Source organism: Pristiophorus japonicus, chromosome 6 (genome assembly GCF_044704955.1).
Source record: "Pristiophorus japonicus isolate sPriJap1 chromosome 6, sPriJap1.hap1, whole genome shotgun sequence".
NCBI lineage: Eukaryota > Metazoa > Chordata > Chondrichthyes > Pristiophoridae > Pristiophorus > Pristiophorus japonicus.
The window spans coordinates 249023665-249050334 of NC_091982.1; the positions used below are offsets into that span (position 1 = coordinate 249023665).

A 26670-nucleotide genomic window follows, 5' to 3' on the forward strand; every position below is an offset into this window, starting at 1 on the left:
TCCGATTTGTCAGGATTTCTCTTGACAGATCCTTCGCATCCCCGGGAGAAGGACATTCGTGCAGGAGAGATTGGGCGAATTGCCCATCTCTTGCCCAGCGAATGTCCTTCAAACTTTTACACCTGGTAAAAGTAGGCGTATAGCTTACTTTTGCTAGTTTAGGAGTTTTACAACATATAAAAATTAATTTAATTATACGTTTTATGTTAAAAACCCTGTCCATTAAGGTAAGTTTATTGTTAACCCTATTAAAACACATTACAAAAAATGATATACTTTTTCTAAAACGCTTAGTTACATTTAATTTCAATTAATTTTAAATATGTGAGGTGCTTTATTTATTATGCTGTGTTTCAGTGTTTTAGGGGGTTTTCACATTGATAGTAATGGGAACTTGTACAAACGGAGTTCCCATTTTTATCAATGAGAATACTTGATATTGATTGGTGGTCCAGGTTGTACTTACTACCTAGAAATCATTTCCCCGTGCACTGCGCAGCTCATCTCGGCCTTCAACCGGGATCCTTGGACCACCAGTTGCTTTCGTAGATTTTTTTTCGACTTGGAGGCGTTCGTACAAAGGAAGCCTCCGAGCGCAATTCCCTCCCTAATTTTTCAGACCGATGACATTTCATGTGGGATTATAGGAGCAATACATAGCGGCAGCACCAACTACTTTTGATTTCTGTTGCTCGTTTGAAACATCAGCGGAAAAAAAATAAGTCTATCAGATGCCTTGTGCACAAATTTTGATCTGCCAAGGATTTGATCAGGTTTCTACATAAGATTTATTAATTAAGCTTGCTATGATTATTTTACATATAATTATTCGTCAAACTGTTAATTTTATTTTTCATTAAAAATGTAAAATTGAAACTGTAGCAGAGGATATGTGATGAAACTGTTAAAAGGCTGTATGCAAACGTAGTGTTATCGTTGGCCGATGAAATTAACTGGTGCGATGCTATTAGTTTCAAGGTGTTTTCAAAATAACTGCAGAACTACCTGAAGCAAACAGTTAATATTTTTCCACCGTTGCTTTACTTTATTAGTAAAAGAAAATAAAATGATACGATAAAATAGTCTTCGGAACGAAATGATTCCTATGGTGTCATTTGCACGGCCCATGCGAATTAAATAGCTTTAAAAGGACATTGCGTGCTTTAAGCTTCTTTACGTTGTAAATATACCAAAGGGTTAGGACGTGTAGAGGATAACTGAACTAACTTCTCTAAACCTTAACTGCGTTTGTTCCACAGTTTTGATTTATGGTCGTTTCGCTATGCGCAAGCCATGATTTTTGCAGTAGAGGAAATAAACAAGGATGAGACACTTCTCCCGAACATGACACTGGGCTACAGGATTCACGATGACTGCGCGTCCTCCAAGATTGCAACAGAAGTCGCTCTGGCTCTGGTTAATGGGCAGGAAGAGGCATATGTGGGTCACATCTGTAACGGGTCTCTCAATGTCGCTGGTATTGTTGGTGGCGATGGATCCTCAGAGTCTATAGCAGTGGCAAGAACCATCGGTCCTTTTAAAATACCAATGGTGAGATTTGGTTCAATTACTGCGGTCACTATCACTATCATATAAATAACTCATTGCTAGGTATTTACCGAGATGTATCTTTAGGTGACAGCTGTGGCTCAGTGGGTAGCACTCGCGCCTCTGAAACAGGAGATTTGAGTCCCACTCCAGAGACTTGAGCACAACATCTAGGCTGACTCTCCCAGTTCAGTACTGAGGGAGCGCTACACTTTCTGAGATGCCGTCTTTCCCACGAGATAGAATCATAGAAATCTATAGCACTGAATGAGGCCATTCGGCCCATCGTCTTCGTGACGGCCGTCAAGGAACTATCCAGCCTAATCCCACTTTCCAGCTCTTGATACGGCAGTTCAAGTGCATATCCAAGTACTTTTTAGATGCTATTATAGTTTCTGCCTCTACCACATTTTCAGGCAGCGAGTTCCAGACCCTACCCTCTGGGTGAAAACATTTCTCCTCAAATCCTCCCCAAACCTCCTATCAGTTACTTTAAATCTATGCCCACTGGTTATTAGCCCCTCTGCTAAAGGAAATAGGTCCTCTCTATCTAGGCCCCTCATAATATTACATACCTCAATTAGTTCTCCCTCCAGCTTCCTCTGCTCCAAAGAAAACAAGCCTCTCCAATGTTTCCTCTGCTAAACCGATGTCCGCCATCTGAGTTGCACTTAAAAGATGCCATGGCACTATTTGAAGAAGTACAGGGATCTCTTCCCGGAGTCCTGGTCACTATTTGCTAATCACCTAATATTAGAATATGTTACCTGGTGATATGATTTTGTTGTCTGTGAGCAATTGCTTTGCCCAAACTTGCTGTTGAATTTCCTACATTGCAATAGTGCTTACATTTCAAAAGTACTTCATTGACTATAAAGTGCGTTGTGATGTCCTTAAAGCGCGAAAGTCCCTATATAAATGCCAGTTCCTTCTTTCCTACCTCTTTTGTTACATCTTAATATTATCAAAGTAAAAGCGTGATTTGGTTTTCTCATTAAATGTACTATTATGGTCGGGGCTGATCACTGGCCATTCATTATATCATTAATTATACAGCATGGCACAGCTTCATCATTTACCATTTCCATTCATTTACAATTTATTAATAATTCTTCTTCTTGATTACAATAACTTTTGAATATTTGCAAATCCGAAATATGCTAATTTCAACGGCATGGTCGGTTTCATTTTTCCCTATTTGATTGGATGCAGGTTAGTTACTTTTCCACGTGTGTCTGTCTCAGTAATAGGAACCAATATCCAACCTTTTATAGAACAATACCAAGTGACTACCATCAATCCAAGGCTTTGGTGCAACTTGTCAAGGGGTTTGGATGGACTTGGATTGGAACCATTCGCAGCAACAATGACTACGGCAACTCGGGAATGAAAGCGTTTCGAGAAGCAGCGGTGAATTTCGGCATTTGCATTGCCTTCTCCGAATCGTTTTACAGAACCGATCCTGTAGAAAAGATTAGAAAAATTGTACAAATTATGAAAACATCGACTGCAAAAGTCGTGGTGGTTTTTGCGGCATCCGGCGATATGCGCGTTTTGTTTGAGGAGATTTTACGGCAAAACCTGACTGGAATACAGTGGATAGGAAGCGAAGCTTGGATCACAGCGGATATTATTGCTGCAGATAAAAGATCGAGGTTCCTTACCGGGGCATTCGGAACTGCGGTGCGAGCGGTAGAAGTTCCAGGTCTGCGGGAATTCCTGCTCAGGGTCCATCCTTCTGTGTTTCCCGGTAACAGTTTAGTAAAGGAGTTTTGGGAAACTACGTTCAGATGCGCTCTAATATTCGATAATAACAGAAGCCAAGTAGGTTCATCTTCTCGGCTCCCTCAATGCATCGGAAATGAAACCTTGAATGAAATATACAATGTCTATACTGATCTGTCGATGGACGGAAGTTCCTACAATGTATATAAAGCGGTCTATACTTTCGCACACTCGCTGCACAACATGTTTTCCTGTGAAAATGGCAAAGGGCCATTTGTAAATAATACCTGTGCACATGTTTCAAACTTTGAACCGTGGCAGGTAGGGAATATCTCCTTTTAATTTCATTCATTGTAATGGTAAAATAAGTTGGCGAATGTAAAGTGAAATGTCAGTGAAATAACGTTTTGGAAATATTATTCGAACGATATCATCTTCATGTGTAAAATTCTTGTCTTTACCTGTAAAGTCCCTAAAGAAGTCTATCCCATTGTTTTCTAAAGCTGCTCCATTACATGAAGTCCGTATATTTCACTACGTAAACTGGTGAGAAGGTGCAGTTTGATGATAATGGCAATCCAGCAGCCGGGTACGACTTTGTGAACTGGCAAATGAATACAAACGGTTCTGTTGAAGTAAAGATAGTTGGATACTATAATGGCTCAGCACCTCCGGGGAAAGAACTGGTGCTGAATCCGAAGCACATTTTCTGGAGCGGCGGTGAGCTGGAGGTATCTCTGCCAATTGAAACTGGCTGTAATTTTACTGTATTTCATAGTTAGTGTCTAATCATTATAATTTCGAATAGCCACAGAAACCCGACAGCTAAACTCAGTGTACAGCCGATTATAAAGGACGGATCTGTCTTTACTAATCCGATAATTCATGCAGGAAATTAAGCAGATTGAGACAAGGGGGGAGGGCACATTTTTATCAACTAACCGGGCTGGGAACCCACGGGATCGAGTGCAACGGCGGTCTTACTCCCCGCCCAATGTTGCTCATCCTGGTCTTCAATGGAGAGTCAAATTTGGCGTGGTGGAAAACCAGCATTTCACCCGTTTCCGTCAGTGGACCAACCGCCGGGATAGGTTACAATTGCCCCCGGCCAGGGAGTGATTTGGATCTGATAATCGTCCAAAGCATCGTGATGAAATTCGACATAAGGGACTAGTTAGCAAAATGAGGACGTTTTAAATTATAGATGAATTGGTCACATGGTAAAAAAAATGGCTGAAGCAAAGAAAACAGCGGAAGTGCGCGATAGCGCTTTAGTGCCCATTATTGTTGGTGGAGAAGAAAATCTGGCCTTGGAGAGTGCAGATGGCGAAAGCCATGGCCCATTAATTGGGGTGGGAAGCTTCCCGCGGGCGGATGCCTCCGACCTGAGAATGTCTACCTGGTGGTCCCAGGCTTGCGGTCTTGGCCCTCCACGCGAAGGCCTTCCGAGACGCACATGTATCCAAAGATTGCAAGGGTTTTCCACACTTCAATGTGATCACGTGGGCCAGCACAACCTATCAGAGTAGGGGGTTCCCCATTCATACTTATGATGGGGCACCTTTTTATCGAGCTGCCATAATATGAATGGGAATACCCCCGAAAACATTGAAAATAGCTAAAAAAAAACATCACATATTTCAAATTAATAAAGATGAAATGTAATTCATTATTTACAATAAAAATTTAATTTTTTGACATGTAAAATTTACATAGCTTAAAGTGTCTAAAAATAAACTTGTTATGTAACAGTATTTTAAATGTTTACATTATTAAAAATCTATGTTTTTCTGTACAGTAAAAGTCTTACACTGATAAAAGCAGTTATTTCACCAGCTTTTTTTAGTCGTAAGAATTTGAAGGACATAGCCCACCTCTCTGCCCGCGCAGACCCTTTAGTTTCGGATTTGGTGGATCTGTCAAAAGGATTTTGAGCGAATGCCAGTGCCGAGTATAGGCGCATGCACTTCGCATACTTAAACCAAAAACCAACGGATATGTGCACCCCTCGTACACTCCAGTGGGGAGCGCGATTTCAGGCATTTGAGGACATTTACCTCAATGGGCATGTCAGACTGGTGATCATGTAGGAGACTGCAAGAGCACAATTAGAGGCTTGGGCAGACATGTGCCAATTGTTGTTCAACTTAAAAAGAAAAAAAAGTGATTTATAGAGTAGTTTTCACCTCTGTAAATCACTTTTTTAGCGGCACAGCGAAAGGGTTGTTTTTGAAATATAGTCCTTGAAGTTTTGTAGATATTTGGCGCATAGAAATATCCCAGAAACAATAATGATGCTAAATGCCTAGTTACTGTGTTTGTGATGACATTGATTGAACGACAACTGCTAGGGTATGGAGCTTCCCCTGGTCTTCAGAAATGACAGGACTTTAGTCAGTAACACATATGAATACGATATGATATTTAACCTAAATTGTAAACATGGAATTTTACCGATGAAGACACAGATATTGATGTTAGGAATAAGTGCACGTGCAGTGCATCTATCAACATCACAAGGTAGATAATCTATCATTTCCTTCTTTTAAGATTCCCCGTGCAGTATGCTCTGAAAGTTGTTCTCCTGGAACAAGGAAAAAGGCTAGGAAAGGACAACCTGTTTGTTGCTTTGACTGCACTCCCTGTGTGGATGGAGAGATCAGTAATACCACAGGTGAGTCAAAATACAGTTTTTAATTTAATATGTATATTTCGACAAGTATCCTCAGAGATATCTAAAACTGAACTATATAATGTTGTCATTTTCCCTTAGACTCCACAGACTGCATCAAATGTCCTGTCCTATACTGGTCCAATGAGCGGAAAGATCAATGCATACCAAAGAATATAGAATATCTGGCCTTCACAGAAGTCCTGGGAATTGTATTGGCGACCCTTGCATTGATTGGAGTATGCATGGCTATAAATATAGCTGTTCTATTCTTTCGATATCGAGATACACCTCTAGTCAAAGCTAACAATTCCGAGCTGAGCTTCCTCCTTCTTATAGCATTAGCAGCTTGTTTTTTGTGCTCAGTTACATTCATTGGCGAACCGTCCGACTGGTCTTGTATGTTACGACGCACAGCGTTCGGTGTTACATTTGTGATGTGCATTTCCTGCGTTTTGGTGAAAACCATTCTCGTGTTGATGGCATTTAAGGCAACGCATCCCAGCAACAGCAGGATGAAATGGTTTGGTCAAAAACAGCAGCGTATAAGTGTTTTCCTCCTAACCTTTGGTCAGAGTTTAATATGCACCCTTTGGCTGATCACTGCACCCCCATTTCCAGTGAGAAACACAAACTATTACAGGGACATTATTATTTTAGAATGCGATGCGGGTTCTTCTGCAGCATTCTATTTGGTGTCAGGTTATATCGCTTTGTTATCGTGTCTATGTTTTGTATTGGCCTTTCTCGCTCGGAAGCTGCCAGATAATTTCAACGAGGCTAAATGTATAACTTTCAGCATGCTTATATTTTGTGCCGTTTGGATAACTTTTATTCCAGCTTCTGTGAGTTCACCTGGGAAATATACTGTGGGCGTAGAAGTGTTTGCAATTCTGGCCTCCTGCTTCGGATTGCTGCTTTGTATATTTGCTCCGAAATGTTTCATTATCATGATAACTCCAGAGAAAAATACAAAGAAATTTCTAATGGGCAAAGGGATTGACATGAAGCTTTAATGCAGGACAAGGCTTGGCGTTATGACAAGTTGGTGGCGCATAATTTTACTTCGAAGGCTCTGTGTAGCAATTATCTCATATTCCAAAATCGATTAATTTATCAAGCTCAAGTATATGTTTTACTGTGATTCATCTGTCGAACAATATTGTGCTGGAACCATCGACTTTAATGTGTGGTATTAAAATTCAGCACGTAATTAATAAACATATTTGACTCAGTTAATATGTCATGCATTGATTCATTTGTGCATTTATGTATTACATATTTATGCATTTAACATTGTTAGTATATTACTGGCTTCACCCTGTAAGGCACTGAGTCGCAGTCTGGGAAGATACTAGTTTATTTATTTGATGCTGGCGGATTTTAAAGCTAACTTTTTTTCGGGGGTTTTGGTGGTGACTTCGTGCTTTAATGTGTAATCCAACAATGGATTGGTGTATGATCACAAGCATTGGTTAGCCGTTCAATTTACATAGTATTGCGTAGCATTTGTAGCACAGGAATAGGGCATTCGTACAAACAGATCTATGCAGGTGTTTATGCTTCAACTGGACTTCTGCCACCCTTCTTCCTCTTACCCATCAACATATCCTTCTATTCCTTTCTCCCTCGTGTATGTATCGAATTTCCGCTTAAATACTTCCAGCTGATCGCTTCAACTATACATTATGATGGCCAGTTCCACATTATAACTATCTCTGGGAAAAGACGTTGCCCCTGAATTGCCTATTTGATTTATTAGTGACTATCTTATATTAATAATTCTTCGTTCCGATCACCCTCGCTAGTGGAAACATCTCCTCTACCTCTACCCTACCAAATAGTTTTATAATATTAAAGTCCAAGAGCAAATCACCCTCAGTTTTCGCTTTTCTAGAGAAATGAACCCCAGACTGTTCTTTATTTCTTTATAGATTTAACATCACAGTTCTGGTATCATTGTAGTAAGTCACGTTTGCACTTTCTCCATTGCCTCTATATTTTTTTTATAATATGGCTACCAACACTGTTTACAGTACTCCAAGCGTGCTATATACAAGTTCAACAACCAATATTTGAATTTCCAAAAGGCATTCGACAAGGTTACACATAAAAGGCTATTACCCGAGGTAATGTATTAGTATGGATAGAGGATTGGTTCACGGACATAAAAAGAGAGAGTAGGGATAAACAGGTATTTTTCAGGTTGGTAGGCTGCAAGGATTGGTGCTTGGGCCCCAACCAGTCAAAATCTATATGGATGATTCGACGAACGCCTCTGACGCAAAATTTTTTCATGAAAGTAGCTGGTGTTCCCGGAGACGCCTTTGATTGCGGTCGGAGGCCTTCATTCGACGTGCAGCGTACAGGGTGAGGACTTCACCATATGCACGGAAATGCTGGAGTCACGTGGCCCGGACCACCAATCACTCTGCAGTATTCTCATTGCTAATCTGTTTCTCCGAGTTCCCATTATCAATGAGAATAACCCCCTAAAACAAGAAACGCAACATAATAAATAAAAAAACAGCTCACATATTTAAAATTATTTGAAATTAAAGTTAATTCAATGTTTTTGGAATGTTTTTAATATGTTTTAATAGGGTTTAAAATAAACTTACCTTAATGGACAGGGTTTTTAACCATAAAAATGTGTATTTAAATTACATTTTTATATGTTTTAAAACTCTTATGCTGGTAAAAGTAGGCTATGCACCTGCTTTCACCAGGCATAAGAGTTTGAAAGACATTCGCTGGGCATGAGTTGGGCAAATAGCTCAAGCTCTCCCGTGCAAATGTCCTTCTCCGATGGATGTCGAGGACCTTTCAATAGAAATCTTGACAGGTTGGAAATACCGGTTTTCTGCACATTTGTGGGAATTTTAGCACCGATATTAATGACCTAGATGACGGGATCGAGTGAAATGTGAGGTTATTCACTTTGTTAGGAAGAATAGAAAAAAGAGAATATTTTTTAAAATGGTGAGAAACTTTTATATTTTGCTGTTCAGAGAGATGTGTGTGTCCTCGTGCAAGAAACACAGAACACCAGCATGCAGGTACAGCAAACAATAAGGAAGGCAAATGGTGCCTCACCCTGTGCAGTTCTGCTACGATGCTAGCCTCTAAAGAATGCGTAATTCCAGTATCTGAGCTGGTGCCAGCGGGTGAGACATGCAGTGTGATCCTCCTCCTCATCTTCTCCCTCCTTGCTCTCCACAGTGCCCCTCAGGGACAGGCTGCTCAGGTGCTTGCTGATTATCTGAAAGCACAAAGGCGCAGAATCGGGTTAAGGTGAGGGGAGGGAAGGGGAGAGGAAGGGAGAAATGCATGTATACAGCATGATTAGTTGGAAAAAGCGAACCACTTGTAGCTTGAGTGGGAAGTGATGTGTGAGAAAAGGAGTAGGGATGAGCAAACCATTGTTGTCCCCAAGGGGTTGTGAAAGTTACCGGTGGCCATGGCACCCCACCGGGCACTCAATACTCTGTAGCACTCTATTTTCCAGTGCTGACAGTGGTTGGGTTTCGGTTTGTCCTTTGCGTGATTGCTCCTGCTCCCTCCTTTTGTGAGCCATCTTGGTCTGCAAGAGAAAGAAAAGTGTGTGAGTTAGTCTGAACCAATGTTTGGGTGATGTGCCTGCCATAGTTGAATATCTTTCATTGTGTGCAAAATGCGAGCTGTGGGTGTGAGTGTTGGTGGGTAGAGATTGTTGGTGGGTGAGTCCTGTGGGTGTGGTGCTTTGGGCCGTGTGTCTAGGTTGTGGTTGAGATGTTGGTATGTAGCATTTGTTGAAGCAGTCACTCACCTTGACTAACCGAGTGAGGTCATTAAATCTCTTCCTGCACGGTGTGTGGGTTCTGGGGACCACAGTGCTGCCCGAGACGTGCTTTGCTACCTATCTCCACATGGTGCTGAAGGCTTGTGGTGAGGGCCTCCTGCCAATTTCTGGGCAGAGCACCATCCCCCGTCTCTCAACAGTGGTGATCAATACCTCCAATGCTTGATTGCTGAATCTGCGGGCACTCTCCTGGGGCGTGGGTCTGCCATGAGTACAGCTGCTTCAATCCTGTAGCTCTCTTTCCTTAACCTGCTGCTATCTGCGAAGGCAGTAGCACAGCCAGCAATGCTGAGAATGATGTTCTGCAGCATCAATAAAATTCGCCTTTAAGATCTAGAAAAAGCCTGTAGTAACCATGATGTGCGATTAGATTGCGCCTGATATTGGTCCATCCTTTCAGTGTAACACCAATGAGCTTGATCTTGAAGACTTGAATTAGTTCTCCAATCATTTCTTTGAGCAGTGAGCATTAGTTTTGCATGCAGTCTAAGGAATTATTGCCTGCTGCTAATTCTCCAACCTTTGTATTTATATCAGCCATTCCTGGGTTATTATGAATTTCTAGCCCTTAAACTTAAGTAAAGCTAATTGTATAGGTATGAGGAGCGAGTTAGCGAAGGTAGATTGGGAAGTTGGATTTTAAAGTATGACGCTAGTTAAGCAGTGGCAGACATTTAAAGAAATATTCCAAAGTTCACAAAGAACATACATTCCATTGCAAAATTAATACTATACGGGAAAAGTAATACATTCGTGGCTAACTAGAAACATAGAAACATAGAAAATAGGTGCAGGAGTAGGCCATTCGGCCCTTCTAGCCTGCACCGCCATTCAATGAGTTCATGGCTGAACATGCACCTTCAGTACCCCATTCCTGCTTTCTCGCCATAGCCCTTGATCCCCCTAGTAGTAAGGACTTAATCTAACTCCTTTTTGAATATGTTTAGTGAATTGGCCTCAACAACTTTCTGTGGTAGAGAATTCCAGATGTTCAACACTCTCTGGGTGAAGAAGTTTCTCCTCATCTCGGTCCTAAATGGCTTACCCCTTATCCTTAGACTGTGATCCCTGGTTCTGGACTTCCCCAACATTGGGAACATTCTTCCTGCATCTAACCTGTCTGAACCCGTCAGAATTTTAAACGTTTCTATGAGGTCCCCTCTCATTCTAAATAAGTTAAGTATTTTATTTGCTTAAAAGAAGATATTTATGATGTTCCAAAGAAATTAAATAAGCCTGAGGATTGGAAAAGCTTTAGAAACCAGCAAAGCATGGCCAAAAATTGTTAAAAAGGAAAATACATAGAAGTGAGAGTAAAGTAGTTGGAAATATAAAAACAGTTTCTAAGAGGTTCTACAAGTATTTAAAAAATAAGAGAGTAGCAAAAGTAAGCATTGGTCTCTTAGAGGTTGAGACAGGAGCAATTATAATGGGGAATTAGGAAATGGTAGAGAGTTTAACAAATATTTTGCATCAATCTTCACAGTTGAAGACACAAAAAGCCTACCAGAAATGGCGGGGAACAAAGGGGCTACTAAGAGTGAGGAACTTAAAGTAATTAATATCAGTTGAAAGAAACTATAGGGACTAAAAGCCAACTAAACCTCTGTATCTGATGGCCTACTTCCTTAGGTTCCAAAAGAGATGGCTGCAGAGATAGTGGATGTATTAGTTGTTATCTTTCAAAATTCCCTAGATTCTAGAACTGTCCCAGCAGATTGGAAGGTAGCAAATGTAACCCGCCATTCAAAAAAGGAGGGAGAGAAAAAACCAGGAACTATAGGCCAGTTAGCCTAACAGCAGTCATTGGGAAAATATTGGAAGTCATTATTAAGGAAGTGGTAACAGAGTACTTAGAAACTCAGCTTAAGATTAGGCAGAGTCAACATGGTTTTATGAAAGGGAAATCGTGATTAGCATATTTTTAGAGATTTTTGAGAACGTAGCTAACAGTGTAAATGAAGGGGAACCAGTAGATATAGTATATTTGGATTTCCAAAAGGCATTCGATAACACACCGCACAAAAGGATGTTATGCCAAATAACAGCTCATGGGGCTGGGGTAATATATTAGAATGGATAGAAGATTGATTGATGGACAGAACACAGGGAATAGGGATACACGTGTAATTTTCTGATTGGCAGGCTGTAACTTTTAGAGTGCCACAAGGATCAGTACTGGTGCCTCAGCTATTCACAATCTATATTAATGATTTAGCTGAAGAGACTGAGTGCAATGTATCGAAATTTGTTGAGGAAAGAAAGCTAGATGGGAAAGTAAGCAATGAGAAAGACACAAAAAGGCTGCAAATGGATGTAGACAGGTTAAGTAAGTAGGCAATAACGTGGTAGATGGAGTATAATGTGGAGAAAATGTGAGGTTATTAACTTTGTTCGGAAGAATAGCAAAACAGAATATTTTATAAATGGGAGAAATTGTTAAATGTTGGTGGTCAGAGAAATTTAGGTGTCCTTGTACATGAAACAGAGAACGATAGTATGGAGATACAGCAAGCAGTTAAGAAGGCAAATGCAGGTTGGCCTTTATTTAAGGAAGTTGGAATACAAGAGTAAGGATGTCTTGCTACAATTGTACAAGGTCTTGTTGCGACCACACCTGGAGTACTTTGCACAGCTTTGGTCTCGTTATCTGAGAAAAGACATACATGCCTTAGAGGTGGTGCAACAAAGGTTCACTAGAATGATTCGTGGGATGAGAGGATTATCCTATGAGGAGAGATTGAGTAGATTAGGTATTTAGAAAAATGAGAGATGTTCTCATTGAAACATATACGATTCTGAGGGGGAGTGCTAAGAGGCTGGAAAGACTAGAACTAGGGGGCATAGTCTCAGGATAAGGGTTTGGCCATTTAAGACTGAGATGATGAGGAATTTATTCACTCAGAGGGTTGTGACTCTTTGGCATTCTCCTTTAAACGGTTTGTTGAGCATTAAATGTATTGACTTGTTCAGCTAACACTAAAATGCTTACCGCTATTAAAAACTGCTAACCACGAGAAATAATGGGGCAGATTTTGCCGTGGCTACGAAGGCATACTCTGAGGTTACCAAGTCATACTACCTTTGAAATTGATTGCAATTCAGGTTGCGCATACACTAAATCCAGAAATTGGTACCTGTTAAGATACGCCTTGACAGATTATCCACACCGATGGGAAATACTCATTGCTGGCGCAGGGTTGAATTAATTGCCCAACAACTGCCAGCAATTACGCCCAAAAATCTTACAGTTAGTGAAAACAGGTGCAGGAGCCTGGTTCATGGCGAAATAAACCCATTGATATTGAACATTGTAAGTAAGCAGCGGATATATTTGGAAGCAATACAACTTTTACCCTAAACGGGCAAAATCTGCAAATTGTCCAGAAAGTTTAAATAAAATTGACACGATGCTGTTAGCAGAAAATCACCTACAGCCACAGAAACAAACTATTTGTACTGATCATATACCGTTTCAAAAATCAACATATTGGTATTTTGTTACATAATTGTAATAAAATGCTGATATATGAAATAAATCAAAGTACCAGTTAAATGTTTTTGAAAGTTTTAAAAAGTTTTTCAAAGTTTTTCAAATGTAAATTCAATAATTGGGTCATTAACAACAACAACACCGTGTCTTTATATAGCGCCTTTAACATAGCAACTCTCAAGGGGCTTCACATGAGTACTATCCGACAAAAAATTGACAGAGAGCCAAAAAAGGATATATTAGGACCGATGACCAAAACTTGGTGAAAGAGGTTTTAAGGAGCTTCTTGAGGAGCAAAGAGAAGTGGAGTGGTTTAGGAAGTGAATTCCAGAGATTAGGGCCCAGGCAGCTGAAGGCACGGCTACCAATGTTGGAGCGATTATGATCAGGTATGCTCAAGAAGCTCAAGGTGATCTGCACAGAGAGGTCTTAAACAGAGTGGCGGTAAACAGAGTGGGTTATTCAGAAATTTGGAATGAGTAGGAATTCGGAGAAGAGGGGAAGATTCATTTAAACATTACAAATATGTAAGTGATATTTCACAGCGGACCTGCATGGGAGCAGCAGTGGGAGCTGAGGCGGAGGTGGAGGCTCAAAAGGCAAGGCTCAACAGGCAACATTCGAAAGGGACGTCAGAGTTTAAAAGTGAAATCGGCACAAGGGAAGTAGCTGATTGGTGACTTTTTTGTGTCTGTTAAGTTAGTACTTTGTCTTTAACTAAAGATCAGTTAAATCAGCTGATTGCTGAGTAGTTGCTGGGTGTGTTTTGCTATGGTTTAGAGTTTATGTTTGCTTGGTAGTTCCAAATCTAACTTGAGGGATGGCAGGGCAGCTCAATCCCTTGGATTGCATATCCTGTGGTATGCGGGAAGACCTGGATGCTTCACGCAGCCAGGATGACCATGTGTGTAGAAGGTGTCTCCAGCTGCACCAACACGTGCTCCGCGTTTTGGAGCTTGAGTGGTGTCCGGAGTCACTGCTGTGCATCCACGAGGCTCAGAGCTATGTCGATAGCACATTTCCAGAGATGATCACCCCACAGCTTAAAAGTGTGCAGGCAGAGAGGGAATGGGCGACTGCCAGACAGAAGAGGAGGACTAGGCAGGTAGTGCAGGAGTCCCCTGAGTCCATCTCGCTCTCCTTCCGTTATTCTCTTCTGAGCAGTGAAGCCAGAGCCAAGACCACGACACCACACGTGACTCAGCTGCACGGGGGGGAGGCGAGGAAGAAGAATGGAAGAGTTCTAGTGCTAGGGGATTCAATAGTCACGAGAGCAGACAGGCGTTTCTGTGGCAGCACAGGTGACTCCAGGATGGTATGTTGCATCCTTGGTGCCAGGGTGAAGAATGTAACCAAGTGGCTGCAGGGCATTCTGGGTGGAGAGGGTGAACAGCCAGAGGTCGTGGTCCACATTGGGACCAATGGCATAGGTAGATCGAGGGATGAGGTCCTGCAGGCTGAGTTTAGGGAGCTAGGTGAGAGATTAAAAAGCAGGTCCTCAAAGGTTGTAATCTCCAGATTACTCCCAGTGCTACGAGCTAGTGAGTACAGAAATAGGAGGATAGAGCAGATGAATGCGTGGCTGGAGAGATGGTGCAGGTAGGAAGGCTTTAGATTCCTGAGGCATTGGGATCGCTTCTAGGGGAGGTGGGACCTGTACAAACTAGACGGGTTGCACGTCAACAGAGCCGGGACCAATATCCTCACGGTGGAGTTTGCTAGTGCTGTTGGGGAGGGTTTAAATTAACTTAGCAGGGGGATGAGAACATGAGAATAGATTCAGTAAGCAGAGGAATAAAGCTGGAATTAGAAAGCAAAAATTTAGCAAGTGAGTTTGAAGGACAGAGGAGACAAGCAGGAAAAAAGGTAAAAAAAAACAAATTTCGAAGCTCTTTGTCTAATTGCACGTAACATTCATAAAAAAATAGATGAGTTGACGACACAAAGATCTGACAACCATTACAGAGACACGGTTGCAAGGTGACCAGAATTGAGAACTAAATATTCAGGGATATTTGACAATTCAGAAGGACAGACAGAAAGGAAAAGGAGGTTGGATAAAGGATGGGATCAGTGCGTTCATGAGAAATGATATTGGCTCAGAGGATCAAGATGTTGAATCAATTTGGGTAGGGATAAGGAATAATAAAGGGAAAAAGTCACTGGTGGGCGTAGTCTATAGCTCCCAAACAGTAGCTTCACTGTTGGACAGAATATAAATCAAGAAGTAATGGAGGCTTGTAATAAAGGAACGGCAATAATCATGGGTGATTTTACCTTCTTATTGATTGGACAAAGCAAATTGGCCAGGGTAGCCTTGAGGAGGAGTTCATAGAGTGTATCTCGGATAGTTTACTTGAACAGTATGTTGCAGAACCAACCAGGGAGCAGGCGATCTTAAATCTAATATTGTGTAATGAGGCAGGATTAATAAACGATCTGGTCGTAAAAGTTCCTCTAGGAATGAGTGACCATAATATGGTTGTCTTTCAAATTCAGTTGGAGGGTGAGAAAGTTGGTTCACAAACCAGTGTCCTATGCTTAAATAAAAATATAAGTAGAACATAAGAAGTAAGATCACGGCTGATCTGATCATAGACTCAGCTACACTTCCCTCCCCGCTCCCCGTAATCCTTAACTCATTTATCGCTCAAAATTCTGTCTATCTCCGCCTTAAATATATTCAATGATCCAACCTCCACAGCTCTCTGGGGCAGAGAGTTCCATAAAGGAGACTACAAAGGTATGAGGGCAGAGTTGGCTAAAGTGGGTTAGGAAAATAGACTAAAGAATGGGATGGTTGATAAGCAATGGCAAACATTTAAGGAGATATTTCACAACTCGCAACAAAAATATATCCCAGTGAGAAGGAAAGACTATAAGAGAAGGGTAACCATCCATTGCTCACTAAGGAAATAGGGGAGTGTTTCAAATTGAAAACAAGGGCATAAATGTGGCCAAGACTAGGGGGAGGCCAGAGGACTGGGAACTTTTTAAAAGCCAACAGAGAACGACTAAAACAATGATTAAGAGAGGGAAGTTAGATTTTGAATTAAACTAGCATGAAATATAAAAACAGATAGTAAGAGTTTCTACAGGTACATGAAAAGGCAAAGAGTGGTTAAAGTAAATGTAGCTCCCCTAGAGGATGAGACTGGGGAATTGATAATGAAGAACAGGGAGATGGTAGAAACGTTGAACAAATATTTTTTATTGGTCTTCATGGTAGAAGACAGTAAAAAATCCCAATAGTGGATAATGAAGTAGTGAGGAACTTAATACAATCACTATCACAAATGAAGTAGTACTAGATAAAATAATTGTATTAAAGGCGGACAAGTCCCCCAGAGCTGATGCCTTACATCGTATGGTCTTAAGAGAAGTCTTGTAGAGATAGTGGATGCATTGGTTGTAATCTACCAAAAATTCCCTGCATTCTGGGGCAGTCGCAGCAGATTGTAAAACTGCAAATGTAACACCCCAATTTAAAAAAGAAGGCTGACAAAATGCAAGAAACTATAGACCAGTTAGCCTATTGGGAAAAAGCTGGAGTCCATTATTAAGGAAGCAGTAGCAGGATATTTGGAAAAGCATGATTCAATCAAGCAGAGTCAGTATGGTTTTATGAAAGGGAAATCATGTTTGATAAAATAACTGGAGTTCTTTGAGGATATAACTAGCAGGGTGGATACGGGGGAACCAGTGGATGTGGTGTATTTGTATTTGCAAAAGACATTCAATAATGTGCCACATAAAAGGTTACTGCACAAGATAACATTGCACAGGGTTGGGGGTAATATATTAGCAAGGATAGAGGATTGACTAACTAGCACAAAACAGAGAGTTGGGATAAATGGGTCTTTTTCCGGTTGGCAAAAAGTGGCTAGTGGGGTGCTGCAGGAATCGGTGCTGGGTCCTCAACTATTTACAATCTATATTAATGACTTTGATGAAGGAGCTGAGTGTAATGTTGCCAAATTTTCTGATGATACGAAGAAGGGTGGGAAAGCAAATTGTGAGGAGGACACAAAAAATCTTCAAACAGATATAGACAGGCTAAGTGAGTGGGCAAGAATTTGGCAGATGGAGTATAATGTGGCAAAATGTGAAGTTATCCACTTTGGGAGAAATAGTAAAAAAGCAAATCATAATTTAAATGAAGAAAAATTGCAAAGTGCTGCAGTACAGAAGAACCTGGGGGTCCTTGTGCATGACACACAAAATGTTAGTATGCAGATACAGCAAGTAATCAGGAAGGCAAATGGAATGTTGGCCTTCATTGCAAGGGGGATAGAGTATAAAAGCAGAGAAGTCCTGCTACAACTGTACAGGGTATTGGTGAGGCCACACCTAGAGTACTGCGAACAGTTTTGGTCTCCGTATTTATGGAAGGATATACATTCATTGGAGGCTATTCAGAGAAGGTTCACTAGGTTGATTCCAGAGATGAGGCGTTTGACTTATGACGGTAGGTTGAGTAGGTTGGGCCTATGTATATTGGAGTTCAGAAGACTGAGAGGTGATCTTATCAAAACATATAAGATAATGAGGGGGATCGAAAGTGTGGATGCAGAGAGGATATTGCCACTCATAGGGGACATAGTCTCAGAATAAGGTGCCACTCACTTAAAACTGAGATGAGGCTGAATTTCTTCTCTCAGAGGATTGTAAATGTGTGGAATTCTCTGCCCCAGAGAGCTGTGGAGGCTGGGACATCGAATATATTTAAGGCGGAGATGCGCAGATTTTTGAACAAGAAGGCAATAAAGATTTATGGGCACCGGATAGGGAAGTGGAGCTGAGTCCATGATCAGATTAGTCATGAGCATATTAAATGGCGGAGCAGCCTCGAGGGGCCAGGTGGCCTACTTCTGCTCCTATTTCTTATGTTCTTATGTTGCAGTGTGACCGTTCACCACATGGCTGTAAAGTGAAAGAGGTCGTATCTAGTGGATGTAATAAAACCATACCACTAGTGGGCTCCACTAGTGTTTACGTGGATGATTCCGAGTTTAATGAACAGGTATAATACCATACAGATGCTGTATGCCGGATCCCATAGGACACTTAAAGTCTCCTCAGTAAATTTCCGCCTCAGCACTCTGCCGAAAAGCCCGAAGTTATTGCTGTAGTTACAGCTGTCCAGACAATTATAGGGAAGGTCGCTGTATACACTGACAGTTCGTGTGTGCGCAATTCCATCACAGAGTATTTGCCTATCCGGCAAGAACGTGGCTTCTAACTGCGGAAGTTAAATCCCTCGCCCACCATTCGGAACTCCAAATGATTTGAGATATCGCCAGTGAGCGACTGGGGAAAATGGCTATTTGTAAAGTGAAACCCCATCAGTGGGATGGAATTAGATGATAATAATGTGACTGATGAATTGGCTAGGGTAGCAGCTATAAAATCGGTTCCATAGAAACCGCCTACCTCACAACCACTGGCACCAGTGCGACAGACTCCAGTCATACCTGATTTGAAAACCTGTCAGGATACTGACCCCAATGTGGTAAAGGCTAAAGAGGTCATACACCATGGGAACTATCTTCCCCCACCCTTTGCAGGGAGTAAGGGTTCTCTTGTACTGCATAAAAATGTTTTGTGGCATGAGGATGGCCCAAACTGACATAGGTCACCCTCCCTGTCTCAGAAAATAAATGACACTGTATATGTATCAAATTGGAGGACATGTCTCCGTTTTTCGGATTATGGATAAGCTACGCTGTTGTTACTGGTGGCCAATGATGTGCCGGGAAGTTCAACATCACCTAGCTTTGTGTCTCATTTTTGCCCAAATGAATCCAGCCCCAACGAAACGAAAGGTCCCTATGGATACCTCCTACCGGAATAATGGTCCGTGGGAAACATTGCAGATTGATTACGCAGGCCCATTACCCACAGCAAAAGTGGGTATCGGTTTATCTTAGATGTTATAGATATTTTCGACGGGTGGATCGAAGCATTCCCAGTGCATAACAATGATACAGTTACCACGGCAATGATTTTGTAAGGAATCAATTTTTAGTAGGTGTTTTCCTAAAAGGGTAGAAAGTGATAATGGATTGCATATTACAGTGGAAGTGATGCAACACCTGTGCTGCATCATCGATGTGGAACAACGTTTCCACATCCCCAACCTCCCGCTGTTTAGTGGAATGGTGGAATGCTTAAATTGCAATCTGAAAGCAGGGCTGAAAAAAGCTGTCATATAGAGAACTGGTTAAGACCATTACTGATTGGGTTATGGCTTTGCCTGGTATTCTGATGGCCATCCGTGTTATACCAGTGATCTTACGGATTACAGCCCATGTGAGCTGATCAGAGGCCGACAGATGCAACTTGCACATCCAAATCATAGAATCATAGAAAATGACGACACAGAAGGAAGCCATTCGGCCCATCGTGTCTGTGCCGGTTGAAAGAGAGTTACCGAGCCTAATCCCACCTTCCAGCACCAGGTCTGTAGCCCTGTATGTTACGGCTCTTTAAGTGCACGTCCAAGTACTTTTTAAATTTGATGAGGTTTTCTGGCTCTACTATCATTTCAGGCAGTTATTTCCAGACTCCGAGCACTCTCTGGGTGATGAAATGTTTCCTCATCGCCCCTCTAATCCTTCTACCATCCACTTTAAATCGATTCCCCCTGTTTATTGACCCTTCTTCTAAGGGAAATAGGTTCTTGCTATCCGCTATCTAGGCCGCTCATAATTTTATTTACCTCAATGAAATCTACCCTCAGCCTCATCTGTTCCAAGGAAAACAAACACAGCTTTCCCCTCAGCTAAAGTTTTCCAATCCTGGCAACACCTTCGTAAATCTCCTCTGCACCCTTTCTAGGTGAATCACATCCTTCCTGTCATGTGTCCCACTCCCCATTGCTACTCGCCAGATCCATAACATAAGAACATAAAAAATAAGAAGTAGGAACAGGAGCATGGTCCCTCGAGCCTGCTCCGCAATTCAAAAAGATCATGGCTTATCTGATCATGGACTCAGTTCCACTTCCACGCCCGCACCCCATAACCCTTATCGTTTAAGAAACTGTCTATTTCTGTCTGAAATTTAGTCAATGTCCGAGCTTCCAGTGCTCTCTGAGGCAGCGAATTCCACAGATTTACAACCTTCTGAGAGAAGAAATTTCTCCTCACCTCTGTTTTAAATGGGCGGACCCTTATTCTAAGATCATGCTCTCTAGTTCTAGTCTCCCCCATCAGTGGAAACATCCTCTCTGCATCCACCTTGTCAAGCCCCCTCATAATATTATACGTTTAGATAAGATCACTTCACATTCTTCTGAATTCCAATGAGTAGCGGCCCAACCTAGTCAACCTTTCCTCATAAGTCAACCCCCTCATCCCCAGAATCAACCTAATTAACCTTCTCTGAACTGCCTCCAAAGCAAGTATATCCTTTAGTAAATATAGAAACCAAAACTGCACGCAGTTTTGCAGGTGTGGCCTCACCAATACCTTCTACAGCCGTAGCAAGACTTCCATGCTTTTATATTCCATCCGCTTTGCAATAAAGGCCAAGATACCATTGGCCTTCCTGATCACTTGCTGTACCTGCATGCTCTCCTTTTGTGTTTCATGCACATGTACCCCCAGGTCCCGCTGTACTGCGGCACTTTGCAATCTTTCTCCATTTAAATAATAACTTGCTCTTTGTTGCCAAAGTGCATGACCTTGCACTTTCCGACATTATACTCCATCTGCCAAATTTTCGCCCACTCACTTAGCCTGTCTATGTCCTTTTGAAGATAACCGGTTCCTCCAGACCGTGTCCACTCTGCTCCGTGCAGCGGGGAGGATGGTTGCTACCCATTTTAATACCACCAGGGATGACAACTCACCCATTGCATAAGTACTTGATTGGCGATCAAGTCATGCTGGAAAAGCTTTTACAAGATGGGTGGTGGGGGTTTGGAGGCTGATCGGTCGGCCAGACGGATCCAGTGAGTAAAGCAATTGGAGAGAACAAGTACCAGAAAGGGATGGGTTTAAAATACGATATCGTTGTATGGGAAATTATATTTCTGTTTAACTAAGAACACTTTTAAGTGGACCTATCAGCAACAACATTGGGGATTTGGGGATCCCGTATGAAGGAGTCTTATTAATTAATGCTAATTACAGTGAGTTGAAACAAACATTGAACTGGTTGAGAATCTGTAAACACAGCTTTCCCAAAGAGGAATTTTCCAAATAGGAGTTGGATGCTCCATAAGGGACAGTATTCTCCATTTAACTGCATTATGCGGAAACGTTGTTTATATTAAAGTAACAGATGTTGAGAAAAAGCTTGAGCATGTGCTCAACTCAAGTCCACAAGATTATACCTGCCCACCTCAACGACCAAGCCCAAATAAAAATGGACTCGAAGTAATCGAATCCGGGATTGTACTAAATAATGATGTCCGTTTTGAGATTATACCGTGTTATTGAATAGGAAATTAGACATATCCAAAAAGCTTTTTCATTGTAATTGTACAGATATGTTGCAATGGAAGCAAGGGAGAGAAGCATAACGGATCAGAAGAGTCAAATTAGTGGGGAGGATAATCACAAGGAGGGTAGGAAACGAAGGATGAATGGGCTAGTGAATTGGATGGGCATAAGAGGAACAGCAGGCTTGAACCGAGCCGATATAGAGGGAATGTGGGAACATGATGAGATGATGAGCAAGCAATTGAAATACATTTTATCCAACATGAGCCGATATGGGGGAGATAATGTACTGGAACAACAAAACGCCTTATTATCTACTGAAGAGTTAATGAGAGAATTGGGCAAAATACAAAAGAGAATTAATCAGTTAATAAATAATAATAATGAGGCTATTGAAAAACCGGAGGCAACGAGAGGTATTGTGTGCAGCCTGTATGCGGCTTTTGTGATGAACATAATCCAGAAAGGAATGGATCAAGTAAAGGGACGTGAGGTGCCTATGTTTATTCATGAGAAACAGATGTGAGGGTGGTTTAACAACTCGAAGAATTCTAAGAATGAATGGGAGTAAGATTTGATGCAGCAAATGTGAAAAGTGTTTTTTGCCGCTCGTGAAGGGGAAATAAATGAAACTATTATACCAGTGGTATTGGTACTGCATTTGTTAAGGAAAAATGAAACCTTGGAAGGTGCATAGGAGAGAATTGATTGGAATGGTGGAAGACTCTGAGTTAGGTCCGGTCTATAAACAGTATGAAGAATATCCAAGATATCTGATTAAGAAGGGAGCAGCTTGGATAGCACTAGATATGCAGTGTTGTACTCTGAAAGGGACACCGTGTGTTTGTAGATGTGACGTAGTGCATTATCCTAATGTTCCAGCTTGTGTTTTCATCCTCAATAAAGTATCACCAAAATGGCAGATTGGAATATGAAAGTGGGTCGAAGACCAAACTAACACCGTGTATGAAGGAAAATGACAGTTTTGTGTGACTTCAACAGCCACTTATATGACTGTGGGTTCAATCCGATGCGCCAAACTAGAACGCCTATTTTGTCTAACACCGATGAGAAAGTTGTTTCGGTGCGAAAGTGTTGGAACCGGTGCATTATCATAACACCATTTATCTACAGATGGGACTGCTTTGAGCCATTTCGCTAATGGAACACTATATACCTCCCCTGTCTCTGACTTTAAAGGCCATAATTGAGGGAACGACAACATCCCAGAGACACATAGTGCACATGATACAGATAAATAGAGAGACAAAGCAGGCAATCACGAGACTAGGGAGGCAGCTTTAGGGATTCTGGTCATTGCATTATGCTATATAAGAAATTTGATAAGGGACATAGAAAATATAAGGAAAGGTGAGGAGATAGCAAGAACATTAAGAGGACGCCAGAATTATTAAAGACAAAGAAGGATATAAAATACTTTGTGAAGAGGTAACGTCACCAATAAAAATATTAAAAAATAGGACATGTTGGCTTATGGAACTCAGCTTCTGAATTGTGTTCATGTTAATTCATTCAATATAGGGGGAAATGTATCATTGGAGAGAAAGGGAGAGAGATACACAGATTTCACTTAGCAACAGCTGATGTTTGCAACCAACCGGCCTTAGATATTTTCAGAATAAATGTTTAGATTAGAAATATTATGTTCGGATAAGAAGGTCTAGAGACGAAAAGTTTTACGCTTGCCACAGCAAGGCCACGACGTTTTTTATGTTCTTCTAACGCTGTTGATGTATATTGAAGAAAATGCAGACTTGTGTGTCTGGATTATGCAGTAGCCAGAGACTGCCATATTAAACAATGCCTGCTTCAGTTTGATAAGAAAACAGTGTATAAATTTATTCAAGCAGCAGGAAAAGGCCCATGCCTAGGTTGGCGTGATCTATCTGTGACTATACTCTGCTTGTAACTTGACTTTTATGCTGACGTTAAAATATAAAATGATTATAACAAGAGGACTGAATTCCTCACTACTCAAGTGAACAACAGAACATTGTTTTAAAACAACATTCATCCGCATCTTCAACTCGATATGGTGCTCTAGACATGAACTTAATCCATGACTAGTCTTTTGCCGCGATAGTAGCGGAAGAGTTTTGCATTTTCTGCGGTATTCCTTTCCACTCCCCCTCCCTCCCCTTGGCACATGCCAACATCTTTTTTTCCTACTTGTTCAGCTTTCAAACCTAATTTTCACCCTGCAAGCTTAGTAAATATTTCCCCCCAATATTTTAATTTTATTGTCCATTCATTTGGAAGTAACTTTTTTTTACATTGGCCTTGCTGAACTCGTGAATTCATCCTGCATATCCCGCATGGCTTCCTCATTAATTCTTGTTCTTCTGTCTTCTTGTTTTTGCCTTTCGGCTTAATTGAAAAATGAACCAAGCACTGATCACTTAGAAACTGACACGGAGGATGTGATGGAACATTTCGTAGTCACAAAGGCATTTGGATTCGCTCAGGATATTGACTAATTTCCCGAAGGCAGACACAATAACAAATTAAAAAATAATTTTCCGACTGAGGTTATTGCTTTCGGTATTTGAAATGCAGTGCCCCACCAATTCATGTTCAGAGATAATATATAAAGATCAGAAACAGAATTGTTAACGTGTTGTAAGGTAATCAGTAGTAGTTATCCTCCATTCTGTGATGTTTCAGCTTATGTTGAGAGTGCTTCTGATGGTGTTTTTTGCATGGGTGTCAGATGGGCAAACCTGCACACTTCGGGAAAGATTCTATCTACCCAATATATCTAAGGATGGGGACATCGTGCTAGGAGGGTTGTTTAACGTGCATTCGAACAGGTTTGAGCAGATCAATGAATTTACAAAACCACCCGAAGAAACCAGATGTACAAGGTTAGTTCAGTTCTATTGTGACCTTTCGTAATTGCGCCCAAGTTTTAACTAATAGCCCTGCTTGAGTTTATGCTCATCTGTGTATTCATTTACGAGATATTTTGCTAAATATGTTTATTTTATTTGTATTCAGGGAGGCAATTTGCAACCGCTGTAAATTGCTAAATCATTTAACATCGCAGAGTTTGTTCTCTACCAAGCTGCTGGGACTGCACAAAAATGTGGGCGAGAACAAAACTAGGAGCCATTACTGTAAGATAGTCATGAATAAATCCAATTGGAAATTCAGGAGACATCTATTTACCCAGAGAGTGTCTACAATGTGGAACTCGCTACCACAGGGAGCATTTGAGGCGACGAGCATAGTTGCATTTAAGGGGAATTTGAGGGAGAACACATGAGGGAGAAACGAATAGAAGGATATGCTGATGTAGTGAAATGAAGAAGGGTGAGAGGCGGCTGGAATGGAACATAAACACCGGCGTGGATCTGTTGGGCCGCATGGCCTGTTTCTGTGTTGTGCGTTCTATGTAGCTCTATGAATTATTCGTCTTGCAACCTATTATTATTCGTTACAATGATGAATATCGCAGCCAATTGAAACAACACACATCAGTATAAGTATATTGTCGTGAACTAAATACAATAGTAAAGCTTTGGTGACTACTTTATGGTGAAATGTCCTGACAGATCCTTTATATCGGTTTAACCGCGGTGATGAATACAGGTTATATTTTGCATTTACCAATAATAATAATCACAATCAGCGTCATCGTAATTATCTTTGGTCATCCCGGTGTCAATTCACAGCATTGAAAATAGGTGCAGGAGTCGGCCATTCGGCCCTTCGAGCCTGCACCACCATTCAATAAGATCATGGCTGATCATTCGCCTCAGTACTCCTTTCCTGCTTTCTCTCTATACCCCTTGATCCCTTTAGCCGTAAGGGCCATATCTAACTCCCTCTTGAATATATCCAATGAATTGGCATCAATAACTCTCTGCGGTAGGGAATTCCACAGGTTAACAACTCTCTGAGTGAAGACATTTCTCCACATCTCAGTCCGAAATGGCTTACCCCTTTATACTTAGACTATGTCCCCTGGTTCTGGACTTCCCCAACATCGGGAACATTCTTCTTGCATCTAAGCTGTCCAGTTCCGTCAGAATGTCATATGTTTCTATGAGATCCCTATGGGTCCTGTCGCTTGCGCGCCCAAACTTCCGCTCAAGAGCCACGGTACACGCTATAAAACGGTGTAGCCATCTCTGCTGTTTCTCCGGGGTTTTCGCTTCTCTTACACCGAAGTGACAGCGGACGATCAGAAGATCCGCCCCGACAGTCTACAGTCAGCTTACGAAAATATTTTTCGCATTAAAAATAGAAAAGTGCTGGAGATACTCAACAGGTCAGACAGCACCTGTGGCTAGAGAAACAAAGTGAACGTTTCAGTTCGATGACCTTTGTTGTGGGATTTCTTGAGCAACAAATAGCAGCAGCGCTAACTACTTTTGCTTTCTGTTGCTTGTTTCAAATACCAGCGTAAAAAAACACGTCTATTCATCAGATGCCTTCTTCACAAATTTTGATCTACCAAGGATTTCATCAGGTTTCTACATGAGATTTATTAATTAATCTTGGTATGATTATTTTAACTATAATTCTTGGCCAAATTGTTAGCTTTATTTTGCATTAAAAAGGTAAAACTAAAACTGTAGCAGATGATATGTAATGTAACTGCTAAATGCCTGTGAGCAAACGTGATATTAGTTTCAAAGTGTTTTCAAAGTAACTGCGGAACGACCTGAACAAAACAGCAAACATTTTGCGACCATTGTTTTACTTTATTTGCAAAAGAACGTAAACTGTTATGATCTTTATTCTAGAATCGTCTTTTGAACGCAATGGTTCCTATGGTATCACTTGCACGGGCCATGCTAACTAAAAGCTTTAAAAGGGCATTGCGTGCTTCAAGATTCTTTATGGTTTAAATATTCCAAGATATTAGTACGTATAGAGGATAACTGAACTAACTTCTCTAAACCTTAACTGCGTT

The 26670-nt window shown here is 41.2% G+C and overlaps 1 protein-coding gene across 1 annotated transcript; it reads left to right on the forward strand.

The window, feature by feature from the left end:
* The first annotated feature begins 1266 nt into the window (after window positions 1-1266).
* On the forward strand, window positions 1267-26605 carry LOC139266289 (extracellular calcium-sensing receptor-like). Its single transcript, XM_070884116.1, is given in 8 exon segments — window positions 1267-1551; window positions 2761-3594; window positions 3777-4004; window positions 5824-5947; window positions 6047-6940; window positions 8021-8073; window positions 18182-18301; window positions 26501-26605. Coding segments are annotated over 8 exon segments (2616 nt in total). The 5' UTR covers window positions 1267-1293.
* Window positions 26606-26670: the final 65 nt, after the last annotated feature.